This window comes from Lygodium microphyllum, chromosome 30 (genome assembly GCF_053477565.2).
Source record: "Lygodium microphyllum isolate KBCC chromosome 30, Lygodium_microphyllum_v1.1.10, whole genome shotgun sequence".
NCBI lineage: Eukaryota > Viridiplantae > Streptophyta > Polypodiopsida > Schizaeales > Lygodiaceae > Lygodium > Lygodium microphyllum.
Window position 1 is genome coordinate 78,935,048 of NC_141164.1, and position 20,428 is coordinate 78,955,475.

The following is a 20,428-nucleotide window of genomic DNA, read 5'->3' on the forward strand; positions in this document are numbered from 1 at the left end:
AATGGACCCCAGTAGCAATTGCCATTGTGGATGGAGGCACAAAGAGGTCATGTGTGTGTGTGCATACGTGCATGTGTGCTTGCGTGTGCATGTGCATGTGCATGTGCGTGTGTGTGTGTGTTTGGGGGGGGGGGGGTGGGGGGGGGGGGGGGGCAAGGGGGTTCAATGAGGCCAAAACAATGAGCAGAGGGTGTAGCATGCACATTGGAATTGTTAGCTATAGTATATGTCTTACGTCAATGGAAACACTATCTAATGGGATTTGAATTCATGATTAAAACCGACAAAATATTAAACATCTCCTTAGTCAACCACAAATCTCTGACCGTCATATTAAATGGCATGCTTTCATTCAAAGTTTTCACTTATCCAATATCAACCCGGATAAGAGAATATTATTGTCGATGCCTTAAGTAGAAGACCAAGTATCCATAATATTTCCGTTCTATCTTTTGATTATGTTTCCCCTATGAAAGATACATATGACCAATACCCCAGTTTTCAAGCTGATGTGAATAAATTAGTTACTAATAACTGAATTCCAATTGATTCTTTGTCTTATTCTAATGGATTTATGTTTTATGAGAAAAGATTGTGTGTCACTGTTCCATTTAGATCATTTGTGTTAGAGGACAGCCAAAGTGGGATAGAAGGTGCAAGTATAGCAGATCCGAGGGCAAGTGTAGCAGACCAGCACAACAAGCCAACATAGTGAGCATTGAGAAAAGGACAATTGGCCAATAGAGCAAACAATGGATCTCAACAGCAATTTCCATTGCGGATGGAGTCACACACACACACACACTCTCTCTCTCTCTCTCTCTCTCTCTCTCTCTCTCTCTCTCTCTCTCTCTCTCTCTCTCTCTCTCTCTCTCTCTCTCTCTCTCTCTCCCTTAGCTCTGTAGATTGCATACAAATAGAGGACGAAAGGCACATGCAACTAATGCAATGAATGGAGGTATAGAAGGGTATTTGACAGCATGTGCTTAATGTTTTGGGACCATTGGACACACTCCTATTATTTTGAGAACTTTGACGCATGAAACCCTTGGGCTAGCTCTCACCTAGCCACTTGTACATAGATTGAGATCCATTATATTGAGCATTGCAAAGTATACCTTCAATCATGAAGATTGCACATGCAAGCTCCATGACTCAAGTGAGTGCTCCTTCACTCCTCAACCCTCCACGGCCTTTGTTATGCAAGGAGAAAGCATGGCCAAGGCATGAGAGAGTACTTGTGAGAGGAAAGAGGCTTCACTCCCTTGGTCCCTCACCTCACACTCTCACTCTCTTTCCTTCAATCTCACACTTTCTCAGGGCAAAAGCAAGACAACAAGTACTAGAAGTTTGTACACACATGAATAGCCTTTTCCATTCTCTTTCAACTTTTTTATACAACTTTTTAGGGTTAGGGTTAGGGTTGATTCCATACAATTTGTAATATTAGAATAGGCTTCAAATATGCAAGTGCTTTATGCACATTATGTTCTAGCGAATAATCCAAAAATTAGGCTCCTTTGTGATTCCATTCTCTTTCAACTTTTTTATACAACTTTTTAGGGTTAGGGTTAGGGTTGATCCCATACAATTTGTAATATTAGAATAGGCAATTCAAATACGGAAGTGCTTTATGCACATTATGTTATGGCTAATAATCCAAAAATTAGGCTCCTTTGTGATTACTTGCACATTGCCTACATCATAGGTGACATACTTTAGCTCACACCAAAGAGGTGAATACTAAGACCGTTGCATGTCATCCTTGGAGGAGTCCTTTAGACTATTAATAACAAAAGCTTATTGGTGTAAGGTAAGTTGTGGTTGTAGTGGCGGTAGGTGATCTTGTTGCTAAAGTTCAGAGTATTCTTGGGATTCTCCTCGTGGTGTTGATGGTGATCATTCTCCCAATGAGTTCCTATTGGCAGGCCAAAAGGAAGCAATACTAGGTTGGGAGGAGAAAAACTTAAAGATGAGCTGATGGTGCATTACTCCTTGGGATCTTCAATACCTACAATAAAAACCTCTCATACAATCACTTCCTAGGGGAAAGTGCTAGTCTTCTTATTGTACACAAGATATATTTTGTTGGTTTGAGAGATAGTTTGAACCCCAAATGAACTTAAAGTCTTGTGCATAGATTGTTGTGCAGATATTATGTGAGAATGCGTGAATACTTAGGTATTACTTAGTTAGAAGATAGCCATTCTCGCTCCTCATGGTGGTGCTGTTTATGAAGAGAAGGGAAAAATGCTACTACTTGCAAAAAAGAAGAAGATTTTAAAGACACCATTAGTATGTTGGATAAGATGCATCATATGTATGACCTGAGAATAAGGGACTTCACTCGCTATAGTTGCTTCTAGTGAGATTGAAGAGAATGGTCTCCTCTTCTAGTGCTTTTCCACCTAGCTTTGTTGGTGGCATTGATGTGATATAGAGAACAAAATGTGCAAGTAACTCAGGGTGACAAGCTTAACCATAGCCAAGGCATGCTCCCTAGGTGTGTCATGCCCTTTATGTACCTGAGAAAGTATGGGGGGAATGAATAAAGGGGCTAGGGGATTAGGGATGGAGCTGGCCAACCAAGGCCAACGAAAGTATCTAATTTGAGAGTATTGTTGGGGGTAAAGGAACCTTTGTTTGGCCACCCCTGTATTACTACACTGACAATACCCATGCATGCACACTGCAGGCGGCAGGCACCCATCATTGTCACTTCATTCTTTATTATTTTAGTGACATTTGAATAAAGGGAAGGCTTGTCACACATTGTGATTGTTGGAGTTCCCACATTTGGACTCTCTCTCTCTCTCTCTCTCTCTCTCTCTCTCTCTCTCTCTCTCTCTCTCTCTCTCTCGCTTCTGCCCCTTCCACCATAGCTCTTGCTCCCGCTCATGCTTCCACTTCAAGGCTCACCTCCCTTGAACTGGTATTAGAGCATTCTTCTTCATGAGCTCAAGCTTGGTTTAGCACACCCTTAGCTTCCATTTGAATACCTACAACAATCATCTCTTTGTTGGTAGCCATAGCCACTCTGTTCGAGCTTCCTATCGGTTGCATTCTTCTTGGGCACTCTTTGAGTCTTCTTAAGCAAGTTGGAACAGCCCCCCATAGCCCTCACCCTACTGGTGCAGCATCACATTGCATGGAACATGCCCTTTTATAGCAACAACTCATGTATTTCATCTCCTACAACATTGTTAACCGTCAGACGAACAAGGTGGAAAATCTGGAAAAGCTAAAGCAAAGGACAAAGGCCAAGGAAAAGTGAAACGGAAGACGAAGGCGCGCCAAGAAAAATCTAGAAACACAAGAAGCGCAATAAAAGTTCTAAATAAGGGAAAAAGACACACAAGGAAAAGCGCAAGTCAATACTTTTGTAAAAGAGCGCAAGTGCATCATGATTTAATTTAAGGAGCACCGGGCTCCTTACCCGTGCAATTTGTAAATGTAGACATGCGGTGGAAAATAAGCTAGGAAGATAGAAGGACAATGGGAAAAAGAGCCTAGGCTACGGCCGGCCATGTAAAAAAGGGGATAAGGGGATGACCGCCCAAAAGGGATTTAGGGTTTTGTATATAAAGTTGAAAAGTGAATGAGAAGCTCATTCTTGTGTGTGGCCAAAAGTGGCTCTCTTCTTCTTCTTCTTCTTCTTCTTCTTCTTCTTGCTTGCTTGAGCTTGTGCTTGAGAGAGGGAGTGAGAGTGTGAGGGAGTGAGTATGTGAGGGCGAGGGACTGAGGAGGAGAAGCTCTCCATCTTCTCCTCTCTTATTCTCTTCTCTTCTCTTCTCTTCTCTTGCTCATGGCTATCGAGCCTGAAGCGTGGAGCTTGAGGAGGGAGCTTGCTTGAAGCTTGCACTTGGATCGTGGAGCTACTGGAGTGCGCGGGAGAGGAGGTAACTCGATTGGCATGGAGGTAAGCTCACTACACCCATAGATATGGATGGCGCGTCGGCTATGTGAGAGGTATCCATTAGTGCTCGGCTTGGAACGCTTGAAACAATAAGCGGTCCGTGGGTCTTGGCGGTTGAGCGAAAGCTCCCACAAACATATCTTCTTCATTGGACAATTATACAAGCACTTATGCACTTGGTTTTGATGCTTGGCATTGATCCTTCCACTCTTGGCATTCGATTTGAGCATTAAGCTTCAATTTTGGACTCTTATAACAGTCCACAAACTATCATAAAATAGGGCAATACCATGTTTGTTGTTTCTATGATCAGCTTTGTTGGTCTTATGATACCCACTTATGCGAGAATGCTATGCCCGTGTTATGGGTTGGATTTAGAGATGATTTTGGTACTAAAATAGCTTGGTTTGACAATGTATTCACTGTTGTATATCTCTTTTAATAGGAATTTTATATGCCTATTGCTCCTGGGTATGATTCGGGTGTTCTATATATGCACTATTGATGTGTACCATGATGCTAGTGCACTACTATATCATATGCCCATGATTTGAAGTGGCTTTGAGCTTGATTTGAGGACTGATTTACTTAGCTTTGACAGTAAATTTACTGTTGTAGTAACTAGGGCTAAAGCCTATTTGGTCAATGTATGCTCTACCTATTGCTTATTTACGGGTGATTCATTTGACCATATAGATGTATATGGAGGTTGGAAAATGCTTTGTTTTGGTTTCGGAATGCTTTTAAAAGTGATTAAGCTCTGTTTTGGTCTACGCTAACTAGCATTGGACTACAGTTGGCATTCTTTGTGATAGTTTATGCCTATTGTCTATGCTTGACATCTAGGCTTCACGCTTTGATGCTTATGTTAGAAATGGATGCTACTTGGAATGTCTATGTCTAGTCAACATTTGGGGCTTCATCTGTGATTGCATTTAAGCATTTTGGAGATCTTGGACGCTCTATTTGGTTGCTAGCTACTCGACTTTGGAAGCTTCAGTGCTTTATTCTTTATGGGCTTAAGCTACTTTGGGATTTATGCTCCGAATGTATCCTACTTGGATGTCAAATGTCTAATGATATATACTTGATATATTTGAGCAATGCTTGCTCCGTTTACATCTAACTTTCCTTCCAATGGGAGATCCTGGCCTATTTGGATGTACATAGAGCTTTGACTTTGTAGCTAAGCTTGAGATTGTGGGACATTGACATGTATCTGCTCTCTCTGTGCTTCATGTATGCAATTCATGCTTAGTGGGCTGATCTGGCACTACTCTTGGGCAGACACCTATCTCTGTCATGGTGTTGTTAGTTATGTATGCATCTGGAATGGCTCTATATTGAGCTTTACTTACACTGCTCTATCACTTGTGCTTGTGCTTGGTCTCTTTTGTTACCACGAGACTTGTTACATGCACGACTTTTATGTCTACGAGATGTATCTTGTCTAACACCTTGCTTGGTTGATAGTTCTTGGTGCCCATTGCTCTTTTTCACTCATTGTTAGATGTGTATTTGCTTCCTGGCAATTGTACTTGGTCATGTATTAGTGATAGCTTCGCTTTTGGTTTCTTTTACCTACTGTTGTGATTTATTATAACAAGCTGTAAATTGCAGACAGTGAGCATTTGCTGAGGGTAATCATTACTGTTTGACATTCTCAAACAAATTAAGAAAGAAAAAGAGAATGAGAACAAAAACCAATCGTTTGTAATAACGTAGACAAAATGGAAAATGATGATGGTCATGATGTTCAAGATCGCGAGACGTATCTTAATTAGTGTGTCCCGTGTCCTTGCTCTCAATGCAAGCTAGCAATCAAACAAAAGTGTCGCTTGTCCATAGAACACATACGATGATTCCGGGAGTTTCAATTGGAGATAATTGATGTGCACACATCTAATAAAGGGGCAGCTGCATCTGCAAACCAAACACAAAACTAAATCTTCAAAACGCCTAACAATGCAGCTACCCTTTGCACCTTCTTTTTTGTAAAATTTATAATTCAGTGCTATACGAAGATTAGAGCGCTTTTGTGCACTGTTTGGCTTCTCTAAGTTGGTTTCTCCTTTTTTAACTTCATGCTTATCTTAGAGACATTAAATCCCATGAAAGTACCCTCCAATCAAATGATACAAAGGCATGGCATGAAGAAAATCCAAAAGGATAATTACATCACAAAACATTGAATAAGCATTGATGGATAATCCACATTCCACTTATATGTTAATATTTTATTGTGGAGCAATGGGCAAGCCAATGAATCCAACAAACTCCTTGCAATTCTTCTCATGAATCTTGCAACCTCTCTATATGTGACTTTTTTGTTCCTTTGATAAGGCGTAGATTAAATGGTTCAATAGAACCCCTTAATAGAAAATGGTGCAATATTTGTTCAAACATAATTGTGGTTCCCTTTTCCATGACTAAAGTCCATGGATTGATGATTGCCAAAACTTAGAATGAGCATGTCCATGTTGATAATGGCAATTGCCCTTTTGCACCTATAAATGTCGTGGATTGATGATCACCAAAACCTCTATAGAAGAAACATTGCCCAACAATTTATGGTTAGTCATGTAAAATGGTAGGTCCTAGCGTCACCAATCCATGAACTTTTGTCATACAAAATGGTGACTTCTAACATCATCAATTCATAAACTTTAGTTCTATAAAAGGGTAACATGATTTCATAACTATGTTTGAAGAAATAATTATTTGTTGCTCGCGATAAAGTTAAGAGATGAACAATCCATGCCTCTATTTGTCCAAAGCCATAAAGGCTAATCGAGATTAGTCCTGAACCACTTTCATGATAAGATTCCATTGGTTTTAAGGCAAAAACCAAGATTAGTAAGGTTTTTCTAGTTTCCTTTTGCATTTTTTCTCCATGGTCTTTTATTGTGAACTTACTACATAAGTGGCTATAACCACCTCTTTTCACTTATCTTCAAATGTTGACGATTTTAAATATTTGATGCTCTTACATGTGGACATCAGCCATTGAAATCTGATTATTTCCTTCCAATGGTCTATACTAATTCTTTTTCCTTATTGTAAAAAGGGAACATTAGCAACACGTGCCTCTTATTTAGTAAATTGGACACTTAATGTTCACATAGGATCTAGTTTTTGTGAGGCAAACATTGAAACTTTTAAGTTTTAAGGTTTTCATGTCCTTTTGGAGTCTTGGATTTTTTCATTAAATTTAATGTTATTTTACCAATTGGTAGGATGAATACATGCATTTCTCTTTTCATTAATCTTCTATATGTAGATGTCATACATTCAGCTACTTTAGATATAGAGGTCTTAGCTTCTCATCTTGTAATGTCTTCTTTCATTTAATACTTTACACCAAATTTCACTTGTAAGTCCACATATTACTACCTAATTTCAAGTTGAGAGAGCACTATTGTTCACATGGGATTCATATACTTTCATCATGCATGCACAAACACATACACACACAAAGGGAAATATGGGAAAGAAAAATCATACAAGATAAATATCTATAATCACTAATGTCTCAAATGAGAGACCCATGCAATCCTTCTATTTCCTAGACTTGAAACCATTACATGACATGCTTTCTAGTAAATATTCAATCGCCTTCAACACCATCACTTGTCAGCAATGCCCTCCCAACAAGTACCAATGGCCATGCTACTAGATCAAAATATTATTAAACATCTTGATTTTAGCTCATCCTCTTTCTCGATAGCATTTTGCTAGGGAACCATGTTATCTATAAGCTTTCATTAATGAATGATTATCTTTAATTTCTTACTTGAAATCAAAATGGACAATGTTGCATACCTTTAGTATCAAGAAACCATTTTCCTACACAAGGAGCATAGTTTATTCTTGCTCATTGATGTAACACTGTACATTACAAGGAACTTGTGAATGAACTTTTAGCATGTTTGGTACTAATAAAGCTTATTTATTAGACAACACATGCTTATTGATTGTATCATATTTCATTGGTAAGAATCATGCGATGGTGCCATGGTCAATGCAAGCTTGTAAAACTAGATAGGTTGCACTGTAAGGTCATCTCCTTGAAACAATATTGCTTTTCCATAATATCCAAAGTGAGTGAGTGAGTTGAGTGAAAGAGATCATGGTGCTAAAATTTGCTAAGGAGCCTTAAAGGCACATAGGACAAAACCATACACATCAAGATTTTACTTACAATCCATTTCAAAGTCATTGACTAAAATTTGAAAAGTGACTACTAAACCTATAAGAGGTACTAAATATATGATGACCCTAAACGAACTTTGTGTGTGTGTGTGCGTGTGTGCGCACATGCACATGTGCACTTACTTATCCGTTCATTCATTCATGCCATGTGAACAAGAGTTAGTTCCTATTGTGAAAGTAACTATATGCAAAAGTATAAGAGACATTTGGCTTGTGCCCTCCATTTCATCTCATAAGAGAATTTTTGAGAATTTTGTCATGGGATCTGATCTATGGCACTTGTTGCTTGTAAAACAATTCTCAAGATATATTCTCAAGCTATATATACACTATGAAATAGGGATCATCAATGAGATGACATTGATTCATGTAGTCCAAAAAAAGGTTGCACAAAGAAATGCAAATAGGCTCATTCAAACTAATTCAAGAGGGCTACTGCCAGAACTTCCATGGTCCAATCAACACCGTACATGTCTTTCCTTATACATCGAGAAGGGGATCTCGCATATCACATTGCTAATCCCTCCCTATAATAGAATATTGCAACATTATTGGGATCCACAACTTTATTTAACCCTGCATGCTAGTAAATGAAAAGACAAAAATTGCACAAATAACATAAACTTTGGGGAAAATATATTGGAAAACCTATGGAACATGGTGGAATTTCACTACTAAGGCCTACGTTTAATAGAAAAGAAAGCAATTGCAGAGAGGAATCCTAGGTTTTGCCAAAAGGCACATAATTGAACCTTTGCAAATTTCAAGCACTGCACATGCCTCTTATAAAGAATTTCTGAAAACAATAAAGAGATGTAATGGTTAAGATTTAACGCTTCATTGTGATTTGCTACATGTCTCTATTTTCATAATGTTGCAAATGAACTGTATTAACCTTGCACAACCTGGCAACTGCAGCATTATCCTCTGAACCCACATGCAACATGCATCCATGGAAGGAGACGATACCAACTGGCATCATCAATTACACAACGAATGAGATTGAAACAGGAATCCCTCACCAGAAAAGACCAAGAAGGTTGTGAAGCCTCCGACCATGTACAAGTGTTGGCTAGGCCCAAGCTTACGGATCATACTTCTTTATCTATCTTATTCCACAATTGACTTCTGAAGGAGATTCTCTAACTAATCAAAGATTATGATCTCAGTAAAGCACATGACAAACTCCGATAGAGATCTATGAGTCTGCCACATTGCAATAAGGATGGCTCATCCATTCTTACCGTTGCCTAGCAGAATAAACAAGCACACAGAATGTTTGCAGCTGCTGCTGACTGGTGATCGATTCAATAATGTCCCAAGGTTGCTCAAGCAGCAAGGACCCCACCTTTGCTACAATAGGGAGCAGCCTTGCGAAATGTAGAGTGGTCGTAGATCTCTCTTGGTACATAGCATCAAGCTGCTCCATTGCTTTCTGCAGCACCACACTCGATGACAAGGCCAGTACCTCTTTGAACTCTTTGCTGAACAAGAACACCAAGATTCATTAACTCCGATAACCGTGAGAGATGCATTTATCATCAACCCCAATACTTTATTGATAATGATAATGGAGACATCACAACCTTGTAGGATATGATATACATGACTTTGAGACTTACCTTTCCAATATAAATTTAGTTTCACTGCGCAATTGCTCTAGCTTTTCTTCATCATCTTGTGATAATGTGGAAAATCCGACAGTCCCCACAGTAGAAGAAACAGTAGCAGGATCACCAGCCAGTACGTTGTGCGGTGGAAGCACAAAAGAGATCCAGTTTGCTTCATCGCTTTGAAACTCTCTCAGAATACATTCAAAAATCTCCTGTACATCCGCCAAGGAGCATACTTCTCGCAAAGACTTGCTGTGACATTCAAAAGCAAGAGAACCCAAAGCTACAGATGTTCAAAAATACTTCTTTCGAATTTGTAAGAGTTTGACAAGAGGTCAATGATTAGTATAAGTACCTCCCAACAGTTCGCTCCACTACTGATCTTCCAGCCAAAATCAGTCCATCCAGGCCTCTGTTGGAGAAAAACTCAGCATACGCAATGTACTCTTGTTGGCAACTCTTTGAAAGTACTCCTCTTTGATCTTGTAAGTTCAGATCCTACATGCATAGATCAATTAAATGTAATACAACCAACTAATGTAAAAGCCATTCAAGTCTAAACATGGGCATTACAGCCTATTCACTTGATCTGAGAGTACTCAAGCCATTTAGCTGTCCAATTGAGGTTTTACCCTTGGATCTACAGTGGAAATATCCCGAGCTGTATCCAAATAGATATGTCTCCCTAAAATGTTGATTTGAACACGGACAAAAAGAACAAGCAATGTGAGTGCCCACATCGAACAAGCTGCACCTGTAAAACCTGTGCATCAATGAGGGACATTGAAGTTAGTCAATAGAAGGTATCATAAACAAGTATAGAACATGATCTTAGGTGGAAATTTACTTAGTATCTTCAATTCCTGCCATAGTTCCAGCTTTTCTTCCCGAGAACTCTCTCTTCCTTGTGCCAGCATTTCCGTTATAGTTGAAATATCTAACTGATCAAAAAGTTGGCTTTTTAGAGAAGGTAAAATGGATGGTAAAGTAGTTGTGTCTGAAATCCGTTGTATATTCTGAAAATGATGTTGCAACCTGCAGCAATCAACATTCATAGAAGCAGGAAATACATTAATAGTTGAATACTCGAATGTTATTCCTCCAAAAAGAAAAAAGACACCTCCAAAAATTTTCACCAATTCTAAGACTAGATATGCTTACTGATACTCAGCATGTTGTTCAGCTTGTTGAAAGACAGACATGTTTTGTCCTCTTTCCTGAATTTCAGTGTGTCTGCCATAACGAGCCTTGACAGCTTGATAGCAAACATAGCCAACGACAACTGCACCGGCTGATAGAAGAAGTTTTCTCTTATGACGTCTAACCCAATCCCTACAACCACCAAAAAAGTACCAACCAACATTAGATACTTGGATGACCCTACACTGAAAAATACATCTACAACAAACAAGATCTTCAAAAACAAAAGATGTTACTTTAGGAGAGATGTTACTTATTAGAAACTACAGAACATTAAAATTGCCTCTGGACAGAATACACATACATCATCTAAACCATGACATCAAGTTGAGGTATGAAGTGGCAATCAAGCCATATGCACACACTGGCATTTACATGACGATCGCCTCTCTTATACAATGAAAAGGGCCACAATCAATTCCCACATTAGGATTTGTCATCTTCTCTGCCACAATTGTCTTGTGGCCTTGGTATAATCAGTCACAATGACTAACAGCCAATGACTTGCGGCAGTGTATTTAGAACGTACAATTAAGCCCTACTATGTGAGACTTTTAGACATCCCTCTAACTGTGATGAACCAACATGGCACTTAAAACTGAGACTGTTGAGGCAGCCCTCTAGCCTCTGGAACCTCCTGGTCACTCATAGCATCAAACTCAACCCAGTCTCCACTCTCAAATTGGCCCCCTCTAGATTGTCTTGGGGCCTTGGTATAATTAGTCACAATGACTAACTGCCAATGACTTGAGGCAGTGCTACATGAGACTTTTAGACGTCCCTCAAATAGAGATAAACCATCGTGGCACTTGAAACCGAGACTATGGAGATAGGAGGGGCCATGTCATGGGGGGGTGAGGTGGGGTGGGTTGAGCGGGGTTTTTTGAGGTGAAGTGAGGTGGGGTGGGTGGAGCGGGTTTTTTTTTTTTTGGGGGGGGGGGGGGGGGGGGGGGGGGGGTGGTGTGCGCAGTGCCAAAAGAAGTGGGAGAAAGAGGAGAGAGAAGAGAGACAGTGGGTCAATGGAGTGTGCTAGATAGGTGTAGGGGAGCAAGCTTGCAAAGTGCACAAAGATGTAAAGAGCTAAATTATTTAGAACCTCCTCGTCACTCACAGCATCAAACTCAACTCACTCTCCACTCTGCAAACGGCCTAGCCAATTTAATTATGGATGGGTACATTTAATTTTGGGTAAGGTATCAAAAGGGCTAAATTTAATTTTCAGGATTATCAAATCTTGAAAATTAATTAAATGGCTAGATAATGTTGAAAAATGGGTTTAGATGGATGCCACTTGGCAAAAATACCAGGCAAACTAAGAAAACGTTTTTGGGTGCTAGATCTCAACCATTCAATCAGTTTACAGCCTAGAAGAGAGAGGGAGGAAGCTACTGGTCCATTTTTTTATCAAAGAACAACAATTTGCTGCAGAAGATAACCATCTAGGAGCCTCAACAAGCAAGGGACAACAGGGAGACACCTTCTAACGGCTAGCAACTGCATTGTCGATCAAGTGAATGTATTTTGGAGGTGCCTAGCAGTGGTAGGTGATTATATTAAATGCAGACTAGAGCAGGCAGTAGGCAGATTTTAGGGTTTTCTCACGAAGAAAATCATATTTCTCTCTCATCTTGGCTTTCTCTCAACTTCTCCAATAATTTCTCAAAAGATCTCAACATTTCTCAGTCATTTGGAGTAGATCTCAACCATATTTAATGAACAACAGGAGGATTTTTGCTGTAAACCCTAAATTTCTACAAAAATTAGGGTTTAAAACAACAACCTCGAGACCCGTGCCAATAGAAGGTATCATATGAATTCAGCACTTGAAATTTGTGTAATTGTCAAGGAATTTAGATGCTAGTCCATTCATTGTAAATTGGGGCAGCATTTGACCAATTTATGGTTCCAATTGTGTGAGTCTTGGGTGAAAAGTCAAGGGAAAAATGGCCCGAATTGCTTGCCGATTGTTATTATAGCAAGGGGCTTTTGGATCAACAAAGGAGATTGTGGAATCTCAACTTGTATACTATCCATTAGCAATTAAAGATAAAGAAATACCGAAAGGAGCTCTAGTTTTAGGACCAACCAAGTGTCTATTGTCCAAGATTGTTAAGGTAATGTGTACATTTAAGTTTATACTCAATTATTAAGTGCTTGATCAAGTTTTACCACCCTATCCGAGGAGGAAGGTTGGTTTCATGGTTCCATTGCTAGGATACCACTCGATCCATTGATTTGGTGGACCCAAGGCATCTCATTGTAAGCCAAAACTTTGTGCTAGTGCTGATTTTTGCTCTCAGCTGCGAAATTACAACAATATGTCTTCATAGAGTGAGATGCCAAGCAGTGATGATGCATCTCAGTATGGACACTCACATGGAGAATAAGGAAATGTACTGCCTAATCTTAAACAAGGCTCAGACCATGGACAACAAGCTGAAAATGCTGTTGTTGGGCAAGATATAGAGCCCTCAAGACATAATGAGATTGATAACCAACAAAGTGGAGAGAAATTTAATAACCAATTTAAGAAATGGATGAGGACGGTAGTAAATCTCTTTGTTGAATTGGCAAAAGATGTAACCGGCCTGTTCACTGGGAAGGGCGGTAGTGTACAACCAAAATATATAAATGCTTTCACCCAATTTAACAGTCACCCACTTTACCTGAACTTAAAGACACAGAATCAAGAAGACATACAGGAAGCTAGAATGCTCCTGTTGCAACACAAACACCCTGCTGGCCCCTAAGTCAGGCGTCCCTTGCGGTATTTCTTTATTTTTAAAGAGAGAAAGTACAATGGGCTGTCTTTCACCTATTCTGGGTAAAATTTGACAGCATAACAGTACAATTGCTGACCCAAATCAAGTTGACCAGGAGGGAAAACTCTGCCCAAGTCGGAAACTTCTAGTTGGAGTGCAGAATTGACCATTTCAGTCTGCCGTAATTACTGGTTCAGACCTGTTTACAACACATACTGTTCCCTGCACTGTTTTGCCCACTGTAATTACTGGTTCAGACCTATTCTGACACCTGTTCTCAGCTCATATTGTTCCCTGCACTGTCCTGCATCATCTGGGCCAAGTGCCCCTTGATTTTGACATCAATTGGGCTCTGAAATAACCTCTGAACAGTCCAGAATCAGAACTGATTTAATGCTGTTTCAGACACTTGCTTGATGAGGTTACCACCCTCACCTGTTCCTGCTTGTGGGCAACAAACAACTGCTCCTGTTCCTGGAGAAAAAAGGCTCTTGCCTCATGCAAAAACAGCATATTCCACACAGCTGTACCTGAATCAGAAGAAAAGCCCTTGATTCTGCAGCATAACCATACTGTCAGGGAGAGAGAGAGAGTAGGAAGCAAGCCCAGCCCTCTGTGCACCATAGACAAGGTAGACCAGCTCTCAAGAGCTCTCCATTTGCAGCTATCCATCTCCCTTTCACAAAATGAGCCCCCCATGCATTGAAACTCGTTTTTGTGCTGCCCTCTCTCTCTTTTGGGAATTTATGCCCAAATTGTGACACATGGCATACATGTAACAATTTTCCTGTTTAAACCTTTCGGTCTAAAATTCTCCATCCTCGGTGCAGAATTTGACCTCGGCACAGACCAGAGGATTAATCCTCGTACAAAAACGAAGACAATGATGCGAACAGATTCTGGGGTCCAAAAATAGTAACTCCCTAAATTTTAGGAGTTGCTTCCATTGCATCCCCACTAGTCTTCTGACCATCTTTGCAGCTATGGCTACATCAAATTTGCAATGTAGCTCAACTGAAAGTGAATTTCCACTGATGACCCCACATGGACTAATCTCTTGAAGATTTGTCCATCTTCACTTTGAACTAGTCTCTTCCAGGCTAGTTCTTCAACACACTTGTCCCTATACACTTTCACAAGTCTCTTCCAGGCTTGTCAATCTACAGTGCCATCAGTCTCTTCCAGACTTATACTGGACCTTAACTGTCCAGTCTTGACTCACTACACATTCCTGTTTGTTTCACAAACTGGCCATGCAACTCAGGCGTTTAGATTTCAAGAGGGATCCTTCCAAAAAGAAAAACCAAATAAAATATGTAATAAAGAAATCAATAAAAAGGTAATAGTTGTCATAGTCTTGTGACATACCTCCCTCTCGAAATCGCAAACGTCCTCGTTTGCATGAATGTCATACATGCTTCCAGCTAACCCAATGAACTTACACTTGGCAGCACATGTACAACACATACATGCTATCAGTCAACATTGTGAACTGAACACACTGTTAACACATGTATGTTCTAATTGTGAAACATGGCAGACTATCATCATGTCACTCCACATCACTGTTTCCAGATATAGTGTCCGGTACACCACAATGATATCCCCATAGTGGCAGATTCTCATTTGATGACTCCACATCACCCTGACTAGAGATCTAGTGGCCGGTACATCAAAATGATATCCCCACTGAGTCAATTCACAGAATACATGCCCGATCGAGTAACCATTGTTACAACATGTATTCAATTCAATAGAAGTAAAAATTGTATTCTTGCAAGCAATACTTACTTCTTTATCATTGAGAAAACCATATGGGCACAATAAGTGTTAACTTGTACAAAATCTGTTTCTGTACATAATTTCTTTCTTAAGCAATTGTCACTTTGACAATCTATTTCAGCTTAGAGATACAAGGGGTCAAGGTAGGTTGCAAGCGAAATGCTTCAAGGTAAAGTTCCAACACATTAGGTGACTCTGCAAGTTCACCTTCGTCCATCCACTTAGCATCTATAGCTGGATAGTTCTTGAACTTAACCAAATACCTTCTAGCAACTTTGCCTTTCACTTTCCTTTCCTTGTGTGCCAATACCTGTTCTGGAACAAGAATTTCATCAAGTTCCTCAACTTCGGCTGTTCCTCAGCTGGCATATCTTCTGGCACATCACCCACATAAGGTCTAAGAAGACTTACATAGAAAGCATTATGAATCTTCCAATTGTCAGGCAATTTCAGCCTATAGCTGACATCACTAATCTTCTCTGTTACTTGAAAAGGCCCATAGTATCGCATACTAAGCTTAGTGAAAAGACTTTCCTTGCCTTTCTACTTCTTTAAGCGTGCCTTTTCAAACCGCAACAGTACCCAATCACCAAGTGAAAATATCAATTCACGATGGTGATGATCAACAGCTTTCTTTTGCTTTGCCTGAGTCCTTTCAAGGCATGCTTAACTTTCTAATACATTTCACCCATACTCTGCACATACTGATCTGCCTGAAAGATCTTATCCTTTGTATGCAAAATGGGAGGAACCTTTTTACCACCTTCAACAATTTCAAAAGGGGCTTTGCCTGTTGACGAATGCATAGTATTATTGTATGCATACTCAACCAAAGGCAAATACTGCTCCCACTTTGACTTGTGCTCTGACACATAGCACTTAAGCAAATCCAAGACAATACAATTTGCCTCTTCTGAATGTCCATCTTTCTATGGATGAAATGACGATGAGAACTTAAGCGTTGTGCCCATGTTCTCAAATATGCCTCTCCAGAATAGACTTGTCATCCGTGGATCACGGTCACTGACAATAGACTGTGGCATACCATGATACTTGAAGACATTGCACATAAACAAACGTGCCATTTGATCTGGTTTTATCTTCTTCCTGACAGGAATGAAATGAGCCTGTTTGCCAAACCTGCAAATAATAGTCCATATCCCATCATTTCCTGTCTGTGTCCTTGGAAGATCAAAGATAAAATCCATAGCTATGCTTTCCCATGGTTTATCTGGAATAGGCAATGGCTGTAAAAGCCCTGGTGCTTTTTGCCTGTCAAACTTGACCTTCTGGCAAATCAAACACTGCCGCACAAAAGCATCTACGTCTCTTCTCAAAGTAGGCCAATAAAAGAACATTTCTACTGTTTTAACTGTTGCATCAATACCACGATGCCCTGCATACGGTGGAGAATGACTCTCTGTCATAACTTTCCGTCTCAATGGCATAGTCACACATAGTCTACCATGCATCAACATGAAACCATCCTTGAGAAGATAATGCTCATGATGTTGTCCATTGATAAGCTGATCAAAGATCCTTGCAAAATCTCCATCATCAGCATATTGTTCCTTCATATCATCAAGCTCATGATGATAAGGAATTGACACAGCTGAAATTTGTGGCTTCCTTGACAAAGCATCAGCCACAACATTCTTTTTGCCTTCCACATGCATAATCTGAAAATGGAACATTGACAAAGAGTTTGCCCAACGCATATGCTTTTTTGACAGCTTAGTCTGAGTTAAGAAATAGCGCAATGTCTGATGATCTGTCTGGACAACAAAATCTGCCCCAAGTAGGTAGTGTTTCCAACAAGAAAGTGCATGAATCACAGCCAGCAATTCTTTCTCATAGACCTGCATAGTCTTCTCTGGCCCTCGCAAGATTCTGCTTTCATAAGCCACTACCCGGCCATCTTGCATTAGCACTGCACCAATGCTATTGCCACAGGCATCACACTGGATAACAAATGACTTCCTAAGATCTGGCAGAATGATCACTGGACTAGAAGTCATCTTTTCTTTAAGAAGATTAAAAGCTGAAATCTCTTTCTATGTCCACTCGAAAGAGACTCCTTTCTTCTGTAAAGCATGCAAGCAATCTCTGCGAAATTGCGAATGAACCTCCTGTAATAAGAACACAAACCCAAGAAGCTTCTAACATCATGGACAGTCTTCAGATCTGACCATATTCTAATTGCTTCAACCTTAGCAGGATCCATTCGGACACCATCCTTTGACACTATGTGCCCCAGGAACTGGATTTCTTCCAAGAAGAACTCACTCTTCTTGCCATTGATAAGCAACCTATTACTGCAAAGCTCATCAAAGACTGCTTTCAAGTGTGCTCTATGTTCCTGTTCATTCTTTGAAAAGACAATCATGTCATCAAAGAATGTACCAACAAACTGCCTGTATGGACGAAAAATCCTGTCCATCATTCGATTAAACGTAGCAGGAGAATTAGTAAGTCCAAATGGCATTACCAAGAACTCATAGAGACCACATGTGATCCTAAATGCAGTATTATGCACATCCTCTCACTTAATCCTAATCTGGTGGTATCCACTCTTCAAATCTATCCTGCTGAAAATTGACGCTCCTTCCAAACGGTCAAGGATGTCGTCAATTCTTGGAATGGGGAACCTGTTCTTGATGGTACTCTTGTTCAATGCTCGATAATCTATGCACATGCGCCAAGAGCCATCCTTCTTCTGCACTAAGAGCACTGGTGAGCAAAAGGGAGATGAACTTGGCTGAATCAGCCCTTTTTCCAACAGCTCATTCACCTGGCTCAATATCTCTTTCTGTTGGGCTGCACTAACCCTATACGGAGGTCTATTTGGTGGGCTACTGCCTGGCACCAAATCTATTGCATGATCCTCAGACCTCTTCGATGGCAACTGTGATGGTAATGAGTCAAAAAAACAATCACTGAACTGAGACAAGAAAGCAAACCTGTCTCTATCTAACATAGAAAAATTTGACTCATCATTATCCTTGACATCACGTGCAAAAATCAAGTACGCAGAAAGATGATTCTTTATTACAAATGTAATGGCAGAAGCCGATACAACAGGTACAGACTCTCCTTTAAGCTTCACATCAAGCACATGAGTCTTTCCCCTATGTTCCAAAGTCAGTGTCTTGTTAAAGGCATCCAACACACCATGCTTTCTGAACATCCATGGCATTCCCAACAAGACATCACAACCTTCAAGTGGCACGATATAAAATTCTTCCGCATCAACATAATACTGTATATCAAGACGCAGCTTTCCAAGAATGGGTGTCACAAACTCTGAGTGGCCAGGACATGCCAACCCTGCCTCTGCTGTGTAGCCCATCTCATCTGCTCTGATGCCCAAAGTAGAAGCCAACTTTGGTGAGATAAAGTTTGCCTTAGCTCCAGGATCAAAGAAAATAAGTACATGTTGATCCCTAACTTTACCCCAAGCTCTGCAGAGCTCATTAGCATCCGAGCATATCTGGTACTAAACCTGCTGAAGGTTTGGGCTTCTTTCCTTTCCTGTCCTCTTTATCATCATCAGCTGATCTCTTATTCTTGTCCAGACAGTTAGACGCAATATGACCAGTCTGCTCACAAATAAAGCATTTCCTCTCAGCCATTAAAGCCTTTCTCTCTTCAAGAGACTTGCGCACAAAAGGTTTCTTCTGGTCCTTTGACTGCTGTCTAAAGAACTTGGCTGGCTTCTTCTTGAACTGCCAAGATTTACCTGTGCTTTGAGAAATCTGAAAAAACCCGTTTACCAAATGGCTTCTTTGCTGAAAATTTTTCAGATTTGTCCTGTTTAATGCTGCCCCCAAAACCACTTGACTGTCCCAACAATAATGCATTTCCTGTAGTGGCATTCTCAATTAACTGAGTCAAAGTGGTGACCTTTGTCTTTGTACAATAATTCCGGAGTTCCTTGGGCAGCCCACAGCAATATTTCTCTATCTGCTCGGTCAATGGCACAACCCTGTAAGAAGTGACTGGAAGCAAAGCCTCCCAAAACTTCTTGTTATAATCTTCCAAATCCTTGCATTTAGATGCATCCAAATTGTGCCAAGCTGACATAACATCAATCTCAAATTCATTGGTCAACCAAGCAGAAGCAAATACTTGCTTAAAATAAGTCCAAGTGGCAGGAGCTTGTCCTTGCATCAACAGTGTACTCCACCACTGACTAGCATTGTCCTTAAGAAAAGTAGCAGCTTTCCGAACCTTAGAAGGCTCTGTAAAGTTTCTTCCTGCAAATGCGGCATCAAACTGCTGTAAGAAAGAGAGAGCCTTAGTCCTATCTTCAAATCCTCGAAAGATATCAAACCGCACGGCTGCACCACCTTCCTTGTATGGCTTTGGCTTCTCATAAGCCATCAAAGGATCCGTAGGATATGCCTGTAACATAGGAACACTAACAGGTGGCATAGGAGTTGCCGGACCACTGACTACAGGGCTTGTGGACACAATACTTACTTGCTGATTTTGATAACCAGCCATACCAAAAGTGCCCTGTGGCATGCCAAAACTGCCCTGAACTCCCTGAAATCCAAGCTGCATGCCTATATTGCCATACATGGGGTTTGGCATAAAACCCTGTGAACCCCCAAACACTGTTCCTGGTACATAAATCTGGTTTCCAGGTGCATAACCAGCCATACTCTGAAATACAGATCCACCTCCAAAGTACCCAGGATGTACAGAGGTCGGTAGGAAAACCTGTGGTAAAGCCTGAAAACTGTTTCCCTGTCCATTTAGGCCAACATTTTGGCTGCTTTAAAGTGGCAGGCTGAACTGGCAATGCCTGTGTAACTAGCGTTTCCGCCACCTGTTCCTGGACATTCGGAACCAATCTTGGAGTCTCCATTGACTCTGCAAGCTGCCTTGGTGTTTCCACTGAATCTGCAGCATGCTTACCCTTATCCTGGACCTCTACT

The 20,428-nt window shown here is 40.5% G+C and overlaps 1 protein-coding gene and 1 pseudogene across 1 annotated transcript in view; both read right to left on the reverse strand.

The window, feature by feature from the left end:
• Nucleotides 1-8,820: 8,820 nt before the first annotated feature.
• The window catches only part of LOC148010019 (peroxisome biogenesis protein 3-1-like), an 87,256-nt gene continuing 75,648 nt past the window's right edge, over nucleotides 8,821-20,428 (reverse strand). Inside the window, exons 4-9 of the mRNA XM_087673083.1 lie at nucleotides 10,903-11,073; nucleotides 10,589-10,776; nucleotides 10,374-10,504; nucleotides 10,097-10,239; nucleotides 9,751-9,993; nucleotides 8,821-9,612 (exon numbers count right to left, since the gene is read on the reverse strand). Of these exons, the coding sequence (XP_087529209.1) occupies nucleotides 9,369-9,612; nucleotides 9,751-9,993; nucleotides 10,097-10,239; nucleotides 10,374-10,504; nucleotides 10,589-10,776; nucleotides 10,903-11,073 (1,120 nt within the window). The 3' untranslated portion in view covers nucleotides 8,821-9,368. The remainder of the gene's footprint in view (nucleotides 9,613-9,750; nucleotides 9,994-10,096; nucleotides 10,240-10,373; nucleotides 10,505-10,588; nucleotides 10,777-10,902; nucleotides 11,074-20,428) is intronic.
• LOC148010020 (uncharacterized) lies at nucleotides 18,959-20,012 on the reverse strand (annotated as a pseudogene).